General features: G+C 37.2%; 1 protein-coding gene across 3 annotated transcripts in view; it reads right to left on the bottom strand.

The window, feature by feature from the left end:
* The window catches only part of ARHGEF10 (Rho guanine nucleotide exchange factor 10), a 108,281-nt gene that overhangs the window by 27,301 nt on the left and 67,337 nt on the right, over positions 1–13,643 (bottom strand). For all 3 annotated transcript variants that reach the window (XM_081944670.1, XM_081944669.1, XM_081944671.1), the window contains exons 19-25: positions 7,523–7,638; positions 6,822–6,949; positions 5,237–5,337; positions 3,881–4,002; positions 3,435–3,521; positions 1,988–2,214; positions 923–1,080 (exon numbers count right to left, since the gene is read on the bottom strand). In XM_081944670.1, the coding sequence (XP_081800796.1) occupies positions 923–1,080; positions 1,988–2,214; positions 3,435–3,521; positions 3,881–4,002; positions 5,237–5,337; positions 6,822–6,949; positions 7,523–7,638 (939 nt within the window). The remainder of the gene's footprint in view (positions 1–922; positions 1,081–1,987; positions 2,215–3,434; positions 3,522–3,880; positions 4,003–5,236; positions 5,338–6,821; positions 6,950–7,522; positions 7,639–13,643) is intronic.

The raw sequence follows: 13,643 nt of genomic DNA, 5'->3' as shown, positions 1-13,643 counted from the left end.
TTGCTGCTTCCAGGGCAGCCCCACAGGCCAGATCTAAGCATCCTCTGGGCTGGATCCGGCCCATAGGCCTTGAGTTTGATACCCCTGTTCTAGACCATTTTGAGGAAATCAACACACGGAATAGAACAAACCACTGGCATAAACATTTAAATGTACATTATTTTTCAATTAAAACTGCAATAGATACTTTAAAGATAAGTGTGCGCATGCAAGCACAAGAAATAATCTTAAAGCCATTTTATGTTACATCTTTATATTCATGCCACCTCTTAGAACAGGGGTGTCCAAACTTGGGAACTTTTAAGACTTGTGGACTTCAACTCCCAGAATTCCCCAGCCAGCCATGTTGGCTGGGGAATTCTGGGAGTTGAAGTCCACAAGTCTTAAAGTTCCCAAAGTCCACAAGTCTTAAAGTTCCCAAGTTTGGACACCCCTGTCTTAGAATGATTAAGAATTAATTATTTATGAAGTAGACATGCAGTATCTACATAGACCGCCCCATCCTATTGCTCTCCAGCTGTGAAAAGGCTTCAGTTCTCCTAATTTTCAGTCCAGATGAGCAAAAGACTTACAAGACAGCCCACCTGAATTCTCTTCAATTAGAAAAGGCAATGTGAACTGTTAAAACTCCTGTGAAAACTGCCATCAGGATTGTCAATAGACATAAGTTTGTGACCCAAGAACCTGTTTCTAATGTAAGAGTTCCTATTCTCAATCTGCATGGAAAAACCCGAGACACGTATTGCTTACAAAATTACAGACTAAGCAGGTTTTTGTAATATATATGCAATTTCTGATGACCGCTGGTGCCGACAGCAATCCATAGTGAAAATGTAAATATGAGTTTAGGGGGGAAAAAACACAGCAATGAAATCTGTGTCTATAAATATTGCAACTGGATATCCCTTTAACATTCCTGTACCTTCCAATTTGGTGTAGATTGCAATGTTTCCATTGACTAGGCCAGCAAATAAATGGTAAGTCTTGTATGCTAAGCTCATCACAGTAGACTTCTCGGGAGCAAAGAAGTGTTGAAGACGGATTTTCTTGGAGCCTTGACTACTTTTGTAAACAGAGATGCTATTTAAGAAGAACAGGAGATACTTTAAAAATCATGATAGAAAAAGGAAAACGGAAAACCAATTCATTACATTCAAAAGACTATAGAGATTCTCAGTCATCCAGGTTATGGTTGTTCCAAAGATGCTTCTGCAAGATGCAACTGAACTTTCTGTTTTTTCTTTGAAGGCATTTTGCTTCTCATCCAAGATCCAGCTTCTACAGCTCCAAAGCTGAAGCAGCTTCTTGGATGAGAAGCGAAATGTCTTCAAAGAAAATCCAGAGTCCATGTTGCCTCTTGAAAACGCACTTTTGGGATTACATTCAAAAAAAAAAAATTTCCTCTCAATGCTTTTATGTTCTTTATGCAGAAATATCAATACCTTATCTTTTGTAGCTCTAGATATCTTTTCAATATCTGGAGCTACAAATCATATATCTGAGGCTTTGGATTATTACTTCTTTTTTTGTTGGCCTATAGAACTACTGGAACCACAGTGCATGGAATTAGTGAAAGAACAAGAATGAAAGACTGAATGATTTACCATCAACATCTAAAACATTTCATTGTTTAAGGCCATATTACTATAAAATACCCAATATGTCTGCCTTAATTTACTTGTGGCAAATTACCAAAAATTACTATTTATTTTATTTCTGAACGCATCCCGCTGCTTGCAAGGAATGGGAAATCATCCTCATTTGTTTAAATGCAACATAGCATTTTTCTATAGGGATGTGCAAAGCTTTAAATAAATTAGATCTTTCAAAATAATAAGATTTAGCTGCTTGCTACAAATAATTGATTTAGTGCAACATTGTATCTCTCTCTCTCTCTCCCTCCCTCTCTCTCTCTCTCTCTCTCTCTCTCTCTCTTATATATAGAGCTAAATAATCTACAGAAATTAGACACAAACATGAAAAATACCTTCCTTCTTCCATGCCTAGACAAATAGTAGGCACATTGAGGGGTTTTGTAGCCATGTCTCCAGATTCAGGAAACATATTATTTGATTCTTTGGATTTCTCATCTTCTGGAATATAGACCATACAGAGAATTCTTGACTCCACATTGAAGCATTCGATAAGCTTTGGACTGGAGTTTTGAAATGATACAATGGCAATTTGGCCCATTTGATTAGTACAACTGCCAATCTGTATTATAGAGAAAGGTTTTAGTTTATTTCATAAGCAATAATTACAGTCTTTAACTAATAACATTCATGATAAAATTAATTACCAAAAATCATTAAGTTTTAAATAGTTAAATTAAGGAGTTTCTGGAAACTGGATATTAAAAGAAAACAATGATATTATGTGCCTATTTTACTGACTGAAAATATGGGAAAATATTTCACTTGCTAATCACAGAGTTTTGTTCTCTAAAAAAATGTTCTTTATTTCTTTAACAGCATTATGTACTACAAATACTAAATGTTTAATGTACAAGAAATAGTGACATTTTCAGCTTTTATTTGTTAATTGTACAATATAGACATAATTCTATATTGGATCATATTGCGAATGAGATTCAGTACAAGTGACTTTTTGCAAGCAATGATGATGGTTTTAGGAAATTATTAGCTTGCATGATTTCTGTTAAATATATTTCATACTTTTGCTAAGGTTAAAAACATCTCAGTCTACCTGTACAAGAGCGTACAAAAGTCACATGCCCACAACTATTTCTGATTTGTCAAATTATTTCCTGAATCCTCCCCAGTCATTCTCAGGACCAAAAGTCTCAACATTTTAAAGTGTTAAGAGGAAATTGAGACCAAGTAATGATTTGCAAAAATCCATATAGGTGAATATTGGGCACAGAAATCAACTTCAGGCCACAACATACACTGTTGCATAATGTCAAAGGATCCACCCATGACTCTACTTTCTAAGTACAGTAAATTTTCTGTACTGTACAATTTCTAAGAAAAGAAGTCTCAAGAAAGGCTTATAATGAGAACTGTCCTGTTGCTTTCATGCATTAAGCATCACCCGTTCTTTACTCTATTCAATAATCCCTTTTTATCAGGGTGGAGTCAGGGCAACTGAATAGACCTGAGCATTTACTAGCTGGATGCCCTTCCTGATACCTATGTGGAGTTCACAGTAGATATTTTCTCTCTTGCCCTGATAAATAAACATCTGTCTCTCTGCCTAGGATTGAACTCTCAATCTTCTAAGAGGGAGGTGAGCATATTCACATCTAGGCCACCGTGCCACATACCTATAGTATATCTCTATTATCTATATCCTATAATATCTATATCTATGATTGTGAAACAGAATTTGCAAAAGTGAATTAATTTCTAGACTATTATTCCATTCTCTACAAATGCTATTATGTGAACTTTGAAAAAAAATCAAATTCTTACCCACAGAAAACCATACTCCGTAGAAAGAGAATCAGGGTCACTTTCTTCACATAAACAAGGTTCAGGATTATAAGCAGCACATTCAACCTTAATACACAAAATAAAAATTGTTAGTAAAAATGTCATATATTTTGCTATGGCGATAAATAAAGAAATGAATAAATAAATAACGCTTTTCTGACCCACTGCCAGTAAAACTGAAGCCAATGAGTAGAAGAAAAATGATTTCTATCTTGCACAAATGTATATTATTAACCACTTTTTCTGTCTAACAGTTTTATGTTCTATGTCAATTTTGGATTTTGACATTAAGTTAGTAAAAGATGCTTCCAGTCCACATAACTGATAAAGAGGAAATAAAATTTAACTTTAGGTAAAGTAACTTAGCCCATGCATGTTTCAATCTGTTCACTAGCTAGTTAGCAAACAAAATCCATGATATTTACCTTAAATTCCTGTTGTTTGGCCATCATCACAGGCATGTGTTTCACAAGGAGTGGGTGTTTCTCTTTTTTAATCTGGTTCCCATCGTCATCTATACAGAACCAACCCAGCAGATTTTCATCAGCTATAATGGCAAAAGGGAAAAAAGAAATGTCTGTGTTTCCAATAAGTTATTGCTATGTTTTTATGTTACCAATTGAATATGAATAGACACATATTTTCTAGCAGCTGTTTCTGTAGAATAACCAAGTAATCAAATGTTTTCTTTTCAGGGTTCACAAAGATGTTTTATAAAGGCATTAAGGTTAATAATGGGAAGTTCTAGAGCAATGGTTCTCAACCTGTGGGTCGGGACCCCTTTGGGGGTCGAACGACCCTTTCACAGGGGTCGCCTAAGATCATCGGAAAACACATATTTTCGAAAAAATACGGAAAACATAAAATAATTTTATGGTTGGGGGTCATCACAACATGAGGAACTTTATTAAAGGGTCGCGGCATTAGGAAGGTTGAGACCCACTGTTCTAGAGAAACTCTGCAGCCTTGTGCTGCTTATTCTAGAAGGCAACGTTTATGCATTCAAAAGTTTCAAAAGATAACATTTTAAAAGATAACAAATATTTATATAATCTCTATAGAGAAAATCCCTCATGCAGATATCTATTTAAAAATGATCTTCCAAAAATATATTAACTTTGAATAGTAGTGTAAAAGAGTGTCCGCATGCATATGGAGAGATATGGTGGTTTTGTCCTTCTTCAGATCTTAACTGCAAAAAGTATTAGGCTATGTCCAAAGTAAAATAAATGCATCAGTATAATGAAAATATATAGTGTTTACTACATATTAGTATTTGGGGAACAGATTTTGCATTAAAAGAATAACAAGAGGGAGAGGGGACGGGGGGGGGGGGGAGTGAGAGATAATTTTGCCAGCAAAAAGAACCCCAGCATAGAATAAACTAGCAAAAGGATACACAAAGCAGCTCAAATCAGTGCATGATATAAATTAGCAAAAGATGCCTGACTACATCTAGCTTCGTATTTTCATTAGAGGACTGATTTCTTCAGTGTTTCTGACCCTTTTCCAGTACTGAAATGGTTGGTCCTTAGCTGCAGAAGCCAGTCATGGAGATTCCCTGCAAATAGAACTGAAATCTCTCTTCTTTCAATTGATTTCTTAGACTTTGAGTTTTCTAAGTTTTGCCAAACTCTGGTCACTATCTAGGATAAATCATTTATTAGCTCATTTTCTGTCAGTATTCCTCACCTTTGCCACAATTATTCAGAAGACACAGAGATTAACCCTCCTTCAGTTTAATTTATGTAACTTTTAAGCACAGCAAAAGAAAATCTTACCTAAAGCAAGCTTAGCCATTTGTAAACTTCTGATCCACGACTGTTTGATGGCAGGTGTAAACGTGTTGAACACAGCCATAAAGAAAGTAGGCCGTCCTGATCTATTAAAATTAAAGAAAATAAGTCATAGTGCCTATTCCTGTTGCACAATAAAAGTATGCCATATGCTCTTTTGGCAGGCAGAAAACAAAGATTCATTAGCACCAAATTAATTATTACACGTTCTATTGAACAGCATTAGTTTTTCTTTCAACACTGAGATGAACACTTTCATAATTTGCAAATAGGTTTTATTTAAGGCCTATCTTAGAAAAGACCTATCAATTCTCTCTGAGTTGGGAACGGTTCCTGTTTGGGAAAAAGAGGCTGACATTCATAGTCACTGTATCCCATTATTCTGACTCCATTCCTAGCATAAATGATCAATGTCCTATATTGATAACCTTGAATAGCCTTTCAGGCAATTGCGGTCTCCTTGCACTGAGAAATACAAGTTGTGTCAGAGTTGTGATACTATCTCTTTTACCCGTGGGTTGCTGCTGGTTTAAAATCAAAGCTGGGAAATTGGTAAAGTATTAGCATACTGAAACAGGACTACATAAATTCACTAGATTAGGATTTCTTATAACTTCTGAAATATGTTAGAGAATAAGAAAATAATAAGCAGTCAGGTTGAGGCCGGCACAACTGTTCATTCTCATGCAAGGAAAGGAAGTTTGGATTCCTTATGAAGTTCTGCTTTTTAAAAACTGTATCAAATATCTAGAGAAGAAGGATTGTTGGCTCAAACCACAGGTAGTCCTCGATTTAGGACCATAATTGAATTCAGAACCTTTGTTGCTGAGACATTTGTTAAGAAAGTTTTGCTCCATTTTAAAACCTTTCTTGCCATTTTTGTTAAGTGGATCACTGCAGCTGTTAAATTAGCAACATGGTTGTTAATGGCTTCCCCATTGACTTTGCTTGTCAGAAGGTCACAAAAGGTGATCACATGACCCAAGGACACTACAACTGTCATACATACAAGTCAGTTGCCAGGCATTTGAATTTTATCAGGGGATGCCGTAACAGTTTTAAGTGTGAAAAATAGTGATAAGTCACTTTTCTCAGTGCTGTTGCAACTTCAAATGGTCATTAAATGAGCTGTTGTAGGTCAAGAACTACCTGCATACACATATATAGAAACTGAACTAAATAAGCACAGCATCAGTTAGCTAGTAGGATTTTATTTCAGTTCCCTAGGACACACCTAAAACGCTTCCTACTTCTGTGGTTATGAGGTGCATACAGTCTACTCACATCTTGAACATGGTATAAATTATGAGGGTACCGTTTGCCTGGAGCTTGTTACACAGCAATGGAGAGCTGGAAAATTGCTGCCAGAAAAATGCCTCACACATAAAGACAGATCCTATCAAGATCTGCTCCCGAGCACATGGCTATCATCATTATTTTGCAACACTAAACATGATCCTGCTTCCTCCTACCCAGAAGCTACATTTTACTGTGTTGGCTTTCATGAAAACTTCCCCTCAAGGGCTTTCCAGAAAATGTATGTCCTCTGCAGTTCAAGGTTGCTACTAACTTGTCCTGTTTTCCTGGAAGCTGAAGTTGAATTCGACAGCGGTCTGCTGCTCTAATTTCATCTTCTTTTTTCAAAATGAGTTTCTGTAAACCTGAGGTCCAGTCATGAGCCACCGACTGATTTAAATTCTGGTGGAACAACAACGACAACAAGAACAAATGTTGAAGTTCACATAACGTTACATTAAGTTCATTTTTTCTGTGGTATCAAAAACCTGTGAAGCTGGACTACAAACCATTTTAAGATACACCGTCAGAATTTAAGCTAAAATTTCTTTTGCAGATGCAATGTGAAAAGGCCTGCCTTTCTATGTAATTTTTGCTTGAAAGGAACACAGGCACAGACATATTGTACAGCATGGATTAAAACAAGAGGGGGGGAAACCATGTCAGTAGGATTAAATAATGCTTAAACAGACCTGATGGCATAATGCTCTATGCTAAAGAAACACTGCTATTAACTCATGATACAAGCATACGACGTTTTCCTTAACATCACTGAATAAAAATACCTTACTGAATATCCTATGCTTAGATTGCACATACGCAAATAGATTTAAGTACAACAAACTCAGCAAGGCATCGCTAATCTACTTACAACTCCACAGTTTACCATTTAACAATAATCGCATTAGCATCGCATAAAATAATATAAGTGTTTGCTTAATCTGAAAACTTAATTCTAGATCCATTACTTGTTACCTGGTAGTTTCCCTTCAGGCTGCATATTAGTTGACTGATTTGGCCAACTACATTCAAGTCATGTAAGAGGTTCTGCAAATCATTATACAGTTGCCCTGGTCCCATATAAAGCTTATCTGAAACACAAAAATATGCCATTAAATGTCTGGATAAAGTTACACAGTCATTTGATATTGCAACCAAAGTTGCAAGAATAGTACGTAAAGTGGATATAAAAAGTCAATACACCCCTGTTAAAACGCCAGGTTTTTGAGATGCAAAACAACAAAAAAAGTCAGACCAAGATAAACCACTTCAAAAAAATTTCCACCTTTTAATACAATTTATAAGCTTTGCAATTCAATTGAAAAGCAAATTGAGATTTTGTAGGGGGGAAAATAACAATAAAATAATGTGGTTGCATAAGTATGCACATTCCTTATACGTAGGGATGTGGCTGTGCTCAGAAATAACCAATCACATTCAAATTGATATTAAATAGTAGTCTGTACACACCAATTACAGTGGCTCTGATCAAGCCCCTATAAAGGTCAGCTGTTGTAGATTTTTTGTGACGTTTACTCAGTTGCCTCTTACAGCAAAAGCCATGGTCTACAAAGATATTATTGGAAAGTATCAGAGAGGAGAAGGATACAAAAAAATTTCTAAGGCATTGGATATATCATAGAACAGGAATTGAAAACAACTTGATGGCATGTAATCAGTCTATGCACTTGCATGTTTAATTATAGACTGATTCAACACAAATGATTAAGCAGCCTATACTGTATATGTTTGTGTATATACATAAACTTAGGAACATTTTGCCATGTGATTTTGTGTACCTGTCTCCTGAAATGATACAAATTGAGAAATCTTATCCCATAAGGCTTTTCTTGGTAGGAAGCCCTATATACTAACAAAACTCTGTTCATGACTTTGTGCCAATTACAACTGTAGAAATAGGGCAAGTTGGGATTTTCTCATTTCCAGCCATATTTCAACCCAGCTGTTTCCACTCTGAAAATAGGCACCACTGGTGTGAGAACCATCTTGAATATATTCAGGTGCATACATGCTCACACAGACAGATCAACAACATGGGATTGACAAAGCAATGCAGCCTGTCCTAATATGAAACTATCTGTGATCTGAATAATGTGAAAATAATTGTGGTTGTTAGTGACCCAACCATTGTGTAGATGTGATCTACCTACAAGAGCAGAGTTACATAACAACGTAAGGTTTATTTTTTTTTCACCTTATCAAACATTCAGAAGCAAGGTTTTTATTACAAAAAAGAAGCCAAACCAAGAATCCTACAGAAACAGAGTTCAAGTAAAGGAAAGCTTTCACTAATGATTTAGATGTTGATCTCCAACAGACTGACATAAAATGTCCCTTATTAATATTAAAGATGGGGATCAAGGAACTATGTCCTTTTAGATTTTCTTGCTCTATAAACTTCCTGCATCTCGTGTGTGTGTGTGTGTGTGTGTGTGTGTGTGTGTGTGTGTGTTACATAAGCTCTTTACACACTTAACAATAGTTGCCATTAGCCCTGTGCTTTTCCTTGGTTACCTCTGAAATTGCCACCCACTCCTGGTTGTCATGCCCAGTAATTGAACAACCTGAATAACAGAGGAGATTCTGATGTTTGCTTGGCATGATAAATCCAATTAAATTTATAGAGCAGAATCACAAAAAACCGCATTCTCAGTTAGAATGAAACATGATTATGTCTTAAACAAGCTCACAAATGAGGATGATGGGAATTAAAGTGACCCTGACATTTGATCAAAGCATGTTTAATTTTATAGAGGTAAATACAGTGATTTGGGGAATTAAACAATGTTCTAATAGATATAAAAAACATAATCTTTAACTAATCTTCTCAATTAATCTATTACGTAAAACTCATGCAATCTCCAAAATTGGCAAAGTGAATCTAAATCAGTTTTCTCAAAAGTAAGTAGATCTAGTGCTGTTAAAACGGTACATAGAACCATGGAGTGGAAAGGCGCCTCAGAGGTCACCTAGCCTGACCCTTTGCTTAATGGAAAATCTATTTAAGCACATCCCATGACTATACAGCCTCTGTTTGAAGATCTACAATGAGGGGGAAGAACCATTTCATAAGGAAACTTGTTCCACTGCTTGAGAGCTTATCCTGTCAGTATTTTTTTTCCCGTAAAACCTAATCTAAATCTGTTTTCTGAAGAGTCAACCTAGGGCAGGGGTGTCCAAACTTGGGAACTTTAAGACTTGTGGACTTGTGGCATGGCTGGCTGGGGAATTCTGGGAGTTGAAGTCCACAAGTCTTAAAGTTCTCAAGTTTGGACACCCCTGACCTAGGGTTTCTAGTCCTACCCTACAGGACAACAGAGAAGAGTTCATTCCCTCCTCTAGATGACTTCCTTTTAGAAACCTGAAGATTATTGTACAAGTAGTCTTCGATTTACAACTATTCGTTCAGTGACCATTTGACGTTACAGTGAAAAAAGAGACTTATGACCTTTCCCACACACTTATGACCATTGCAGCCTCTCCATGGTCACATGATCAAATACAGACACTTGGCAACTGGCTCATATTTATGACGAGTGCAATGTCATGTGATCACCTTTTGCAACCTTCTGACAAGCAAAGTCAAAGGGGGAGCCAGATTCACTTAACAGCTGTCTTACTAACTTAACAAGTGACGTGATTCACTTAACAACTGTGGCAAAAAAAGGTCGCAAAATGGGACAAAATTCACTTAACAGCTGTCTCGCTTACATTTTTCAATTATGATCCTAAGTCAATGACTCCCTGTATACCTCTTCTCCCAAATGGGAACATCAATATGTCTCTTAATACAGTGGCTAGAAAATAAAAGCATAAGGATCTTATTGTATTAAAGTTGTGTTTTTGGTTTCTCATAAGTATCTGGACACTCGTTTAAAATAAAGATAAACGAGACAGGCCTTTGGTTTGAGCTAGATCAGTTCTTTCACATTCTTATGTACTGAAACCAACACGTGCGCAATGAAAAGCCAAGCCAAATTAAAACTTTACCACAACAATCTACAGCATCTCAAAACAAGTACCCTTGGAAGCAGTGAGCTTGAAGACGTGGCAAGCATAACGTTTATATTATTTCCTAAGAAAATCACAGACAGGCAGAAAAATAAATAAATAAGAGGAAATGAAAGCATTAAAATTAAAACCTGATTTTTCACATTAAGAGAAGGAGGATATAGGGATCTAAATCCTGTTCCTATTAGTTAGAGCAGCATGAATTGGGATTATGTCATGTTTCAAAAGAGGTGCTTTGCAACACATGAGAAACATTAAGGCAGCCACATCTTTTGCAAGTCTTCTGCAGCTTTCAACTATCTCCACATGTTTGTACATGCACAGCCATTTTGCTTCCTTGGCAAAGACAAGCGGACTACAAAGCCACCCCATGAGCCAGGATAAAGATGTAGCTGGTTTAATGATTCAAGCAAGCTTGCTTTGCCTGCATTCCTCCACATTGCAAAATACCTACTGTGAAGGGTTGGTACTGGCTTTCAATGTTCTTTTATGGAGATCAGATCAATATTGTCACAATACTATCTTTTGTTTATCAGTAGATTGACATTGTTAGATTTCAATTTAATTCAGCAGGACAGTTTTAAGGTATCCTGGATTTAGAGGGGATTTATTTGCATGTTTGATCCATTTTGAATTTACCTCATTTCTGAAAGGAACGGAAAATTAAAATGGGGTAAATGGGAAAGGTCAGAATTTGGATCAAAAGTGTGTGTGTGTGAGTGTGTGTGTGTGTGTGTGTGTGTGTGTGTGTGTTAAAGCTACTTTTATCTTTGTTATCCTTTAAAAATGCCTGCCTATATTTGCAAGGACCATTACTTTTTCTTAATACTCCCTACTGCTTCCAAAGAAGCAAGGGAACTTTTTTTAAAAGATAACTGGATACAAATGAGTTGTTCTTCTTCTCTCCCCTTCCTCCATATCCTTGCCAAAAGGCGGAAAAGAGTTATGTCTCTTTCAGTGGGCTAAGTGCCCCCAATAAAGGCCAGGTCTCCAGTTCTATTCAGCATTAACCAAGCTATAAACTGAGCCCTTAAGTGAGCTTCCTACAAAGTTACTAAGGAATTGCATAAAACCAATCATAGTTGCGGAAAGGATGATCCAAGCATGCATCTATATTTATTTATATTTATATTGAGTTCCTGATTACTGGATGTGTGAGCCTTTGAGTCAGTCTTGACCCTTGGTGACTACCTAGACGAATTGTGTATTTTTCAGAAGTGCTCGTTTTGCCTTCTTCCTAGGGCTAAGAGAGAGTGACTGGCTCAAAGTCACTCAAATGTGCTGAAGGCAAGATTAGAACTCACAGTCTCCTGGGTTTGAGCTCAATGTTTTAACCACCACAGTATACCAAACTTACTGAAGCTCATCTATTTAAAATCACTCAGTGTGCTAATTTATATCATTTACAAACAAGCTGTATTTGCATTTAACCTATATTTTTTTTAAAAAATGAGATAGCTGGACGCTTTATATATTTCAATCAGTGTAGGGCAGGGGTGACCCTGACTGCTCTTTACAAGGCCAGATCCTGAAGACGAAACTCAAATACTTTGGCCACCTAATGAGAAGGAAGGAGTCACTGGAGAAGAGCCTAATGTTGGGAAAGATCGAGGGCAAAAGAAGAAGAGGACAACAGAGAATGAGGTGGCTGGATGGAGTCACCGAAGCAATAGGCGTGAGCTTACATGGACTCCAGAGGATGGTAGAGGACAGGAAGGCCTGGAGGAATGTTGTCCATGGGGTCACAATGGGTTGGATACAACTTCGCAACTAACAACAAGGGCAGGGGTATCAAACCCATGTCATCATGGTGGCATCCCGTGACATATAGGGACTTTTCCCCCCTTCACTAAACTGGATGTGGTGAGCATGTGATACATCCAGCTTGTGGGGTGGGAGTTTGACAGCTCTGGTGTAGGGCATCTGATCTCAAGAGAAATCTGTCATGTTGAGACTTTTGGGGGGGGGAGGGGAGACCCATGTCAGTGTACTTACCACCACATTATAGATGGTGAGAATAATAATGTGGGACCTTCTGTTGCTCTTAAAGACTCTTTGTCTTTATTAAAGCTCATCCTCCTGCTTCTAAGTGTACACTTATCTATGGGCTCTTTAACAATAACAAAAGCTTGCTAAGTTTTCACAAGTTGCACAGCAACAGCACAAGTCTCAAGGGAGGAAGTAACGATATGAAATACAGGTGGGTGGAAGGATCAGTTAAAGGAAGCATAACCAGCCTTGGAGCTGTGAAGTCACCATGGAATTTAACATATGTTGTGAAATAAAGAGAAGGCACATACCATTGCACATACTTCTTTTTTTTACTTCACAACAATAAATTAAATGCCCAACCCTTCACATTTCTTAGAAAATCTAACCATCTCTTTAAAAGAAGAACAGAGCAGCTAGCTGTCTTTTCTCCAAGAAACTAAACAGTTTGCAAATGGCATCTAAAAAAGCTAAATAGTGGTTTGGTTCATACCTCACAGCAAGCTATTTGCTTAACAATGAGCATAGATCAAAATTGGCTTCAACTCAATGTAATAAGCTAGAACCAGTGGTGAAATTCTTTTTTTTTACTACCAGTTCTGTGGGCGTGGCTTGGTGGGCGTGGCAGGGGAAGGATACTGCAAAATCCCCATTCCCTCCCCACTCCGAGGCCAGTCAAAGGTGATATTTGCCAGTAGTCCAAACAACTCAAAATTTCCGCAACCGGTTCTCCAGAACCTGTCAGAATCTGCTGAATTTCATCCCTGGCTAGAACCCATCATTCACAAACAAGTCATATCTTAGGCTTAGTGCAATGTGTAAACCCAGCTACTGTGTGCACTTAACAACGAAAGCTCACTCAAGTATCAAAGTGCTGATGGGATTTCTTCTGACTGTTATTGTTGCAAGTCAGAATTTCTGAGTCATGTGAGTTCCGTGCCAATTGCTTTCTGTCTGGTTAACTTGCTGTTGTTTCCAGCACCTAGAACTTCCTCTTCTGATTTTTGAAATGAGCTTTTTTTTTTTCCTATACAAGATTTCATTGGTAAGACAGGTCAAGGGAAAGCAATGACCC

Source organism: Natrix helvetica, assembly GCF_964273705.1.
Source record: "Natrix helvetica genome assembly, chromosome: 2".
In the NCBI taxonomy this organism is placed as follows: Eukaryota; Metazoa; Chordata; class Lepidosauria; order Squamata; family Natricidae; genus Natrix; species Natrix helvetica.
This window is presented reverse-complemented; position numbering and strand designations above follow the sequence as displayed.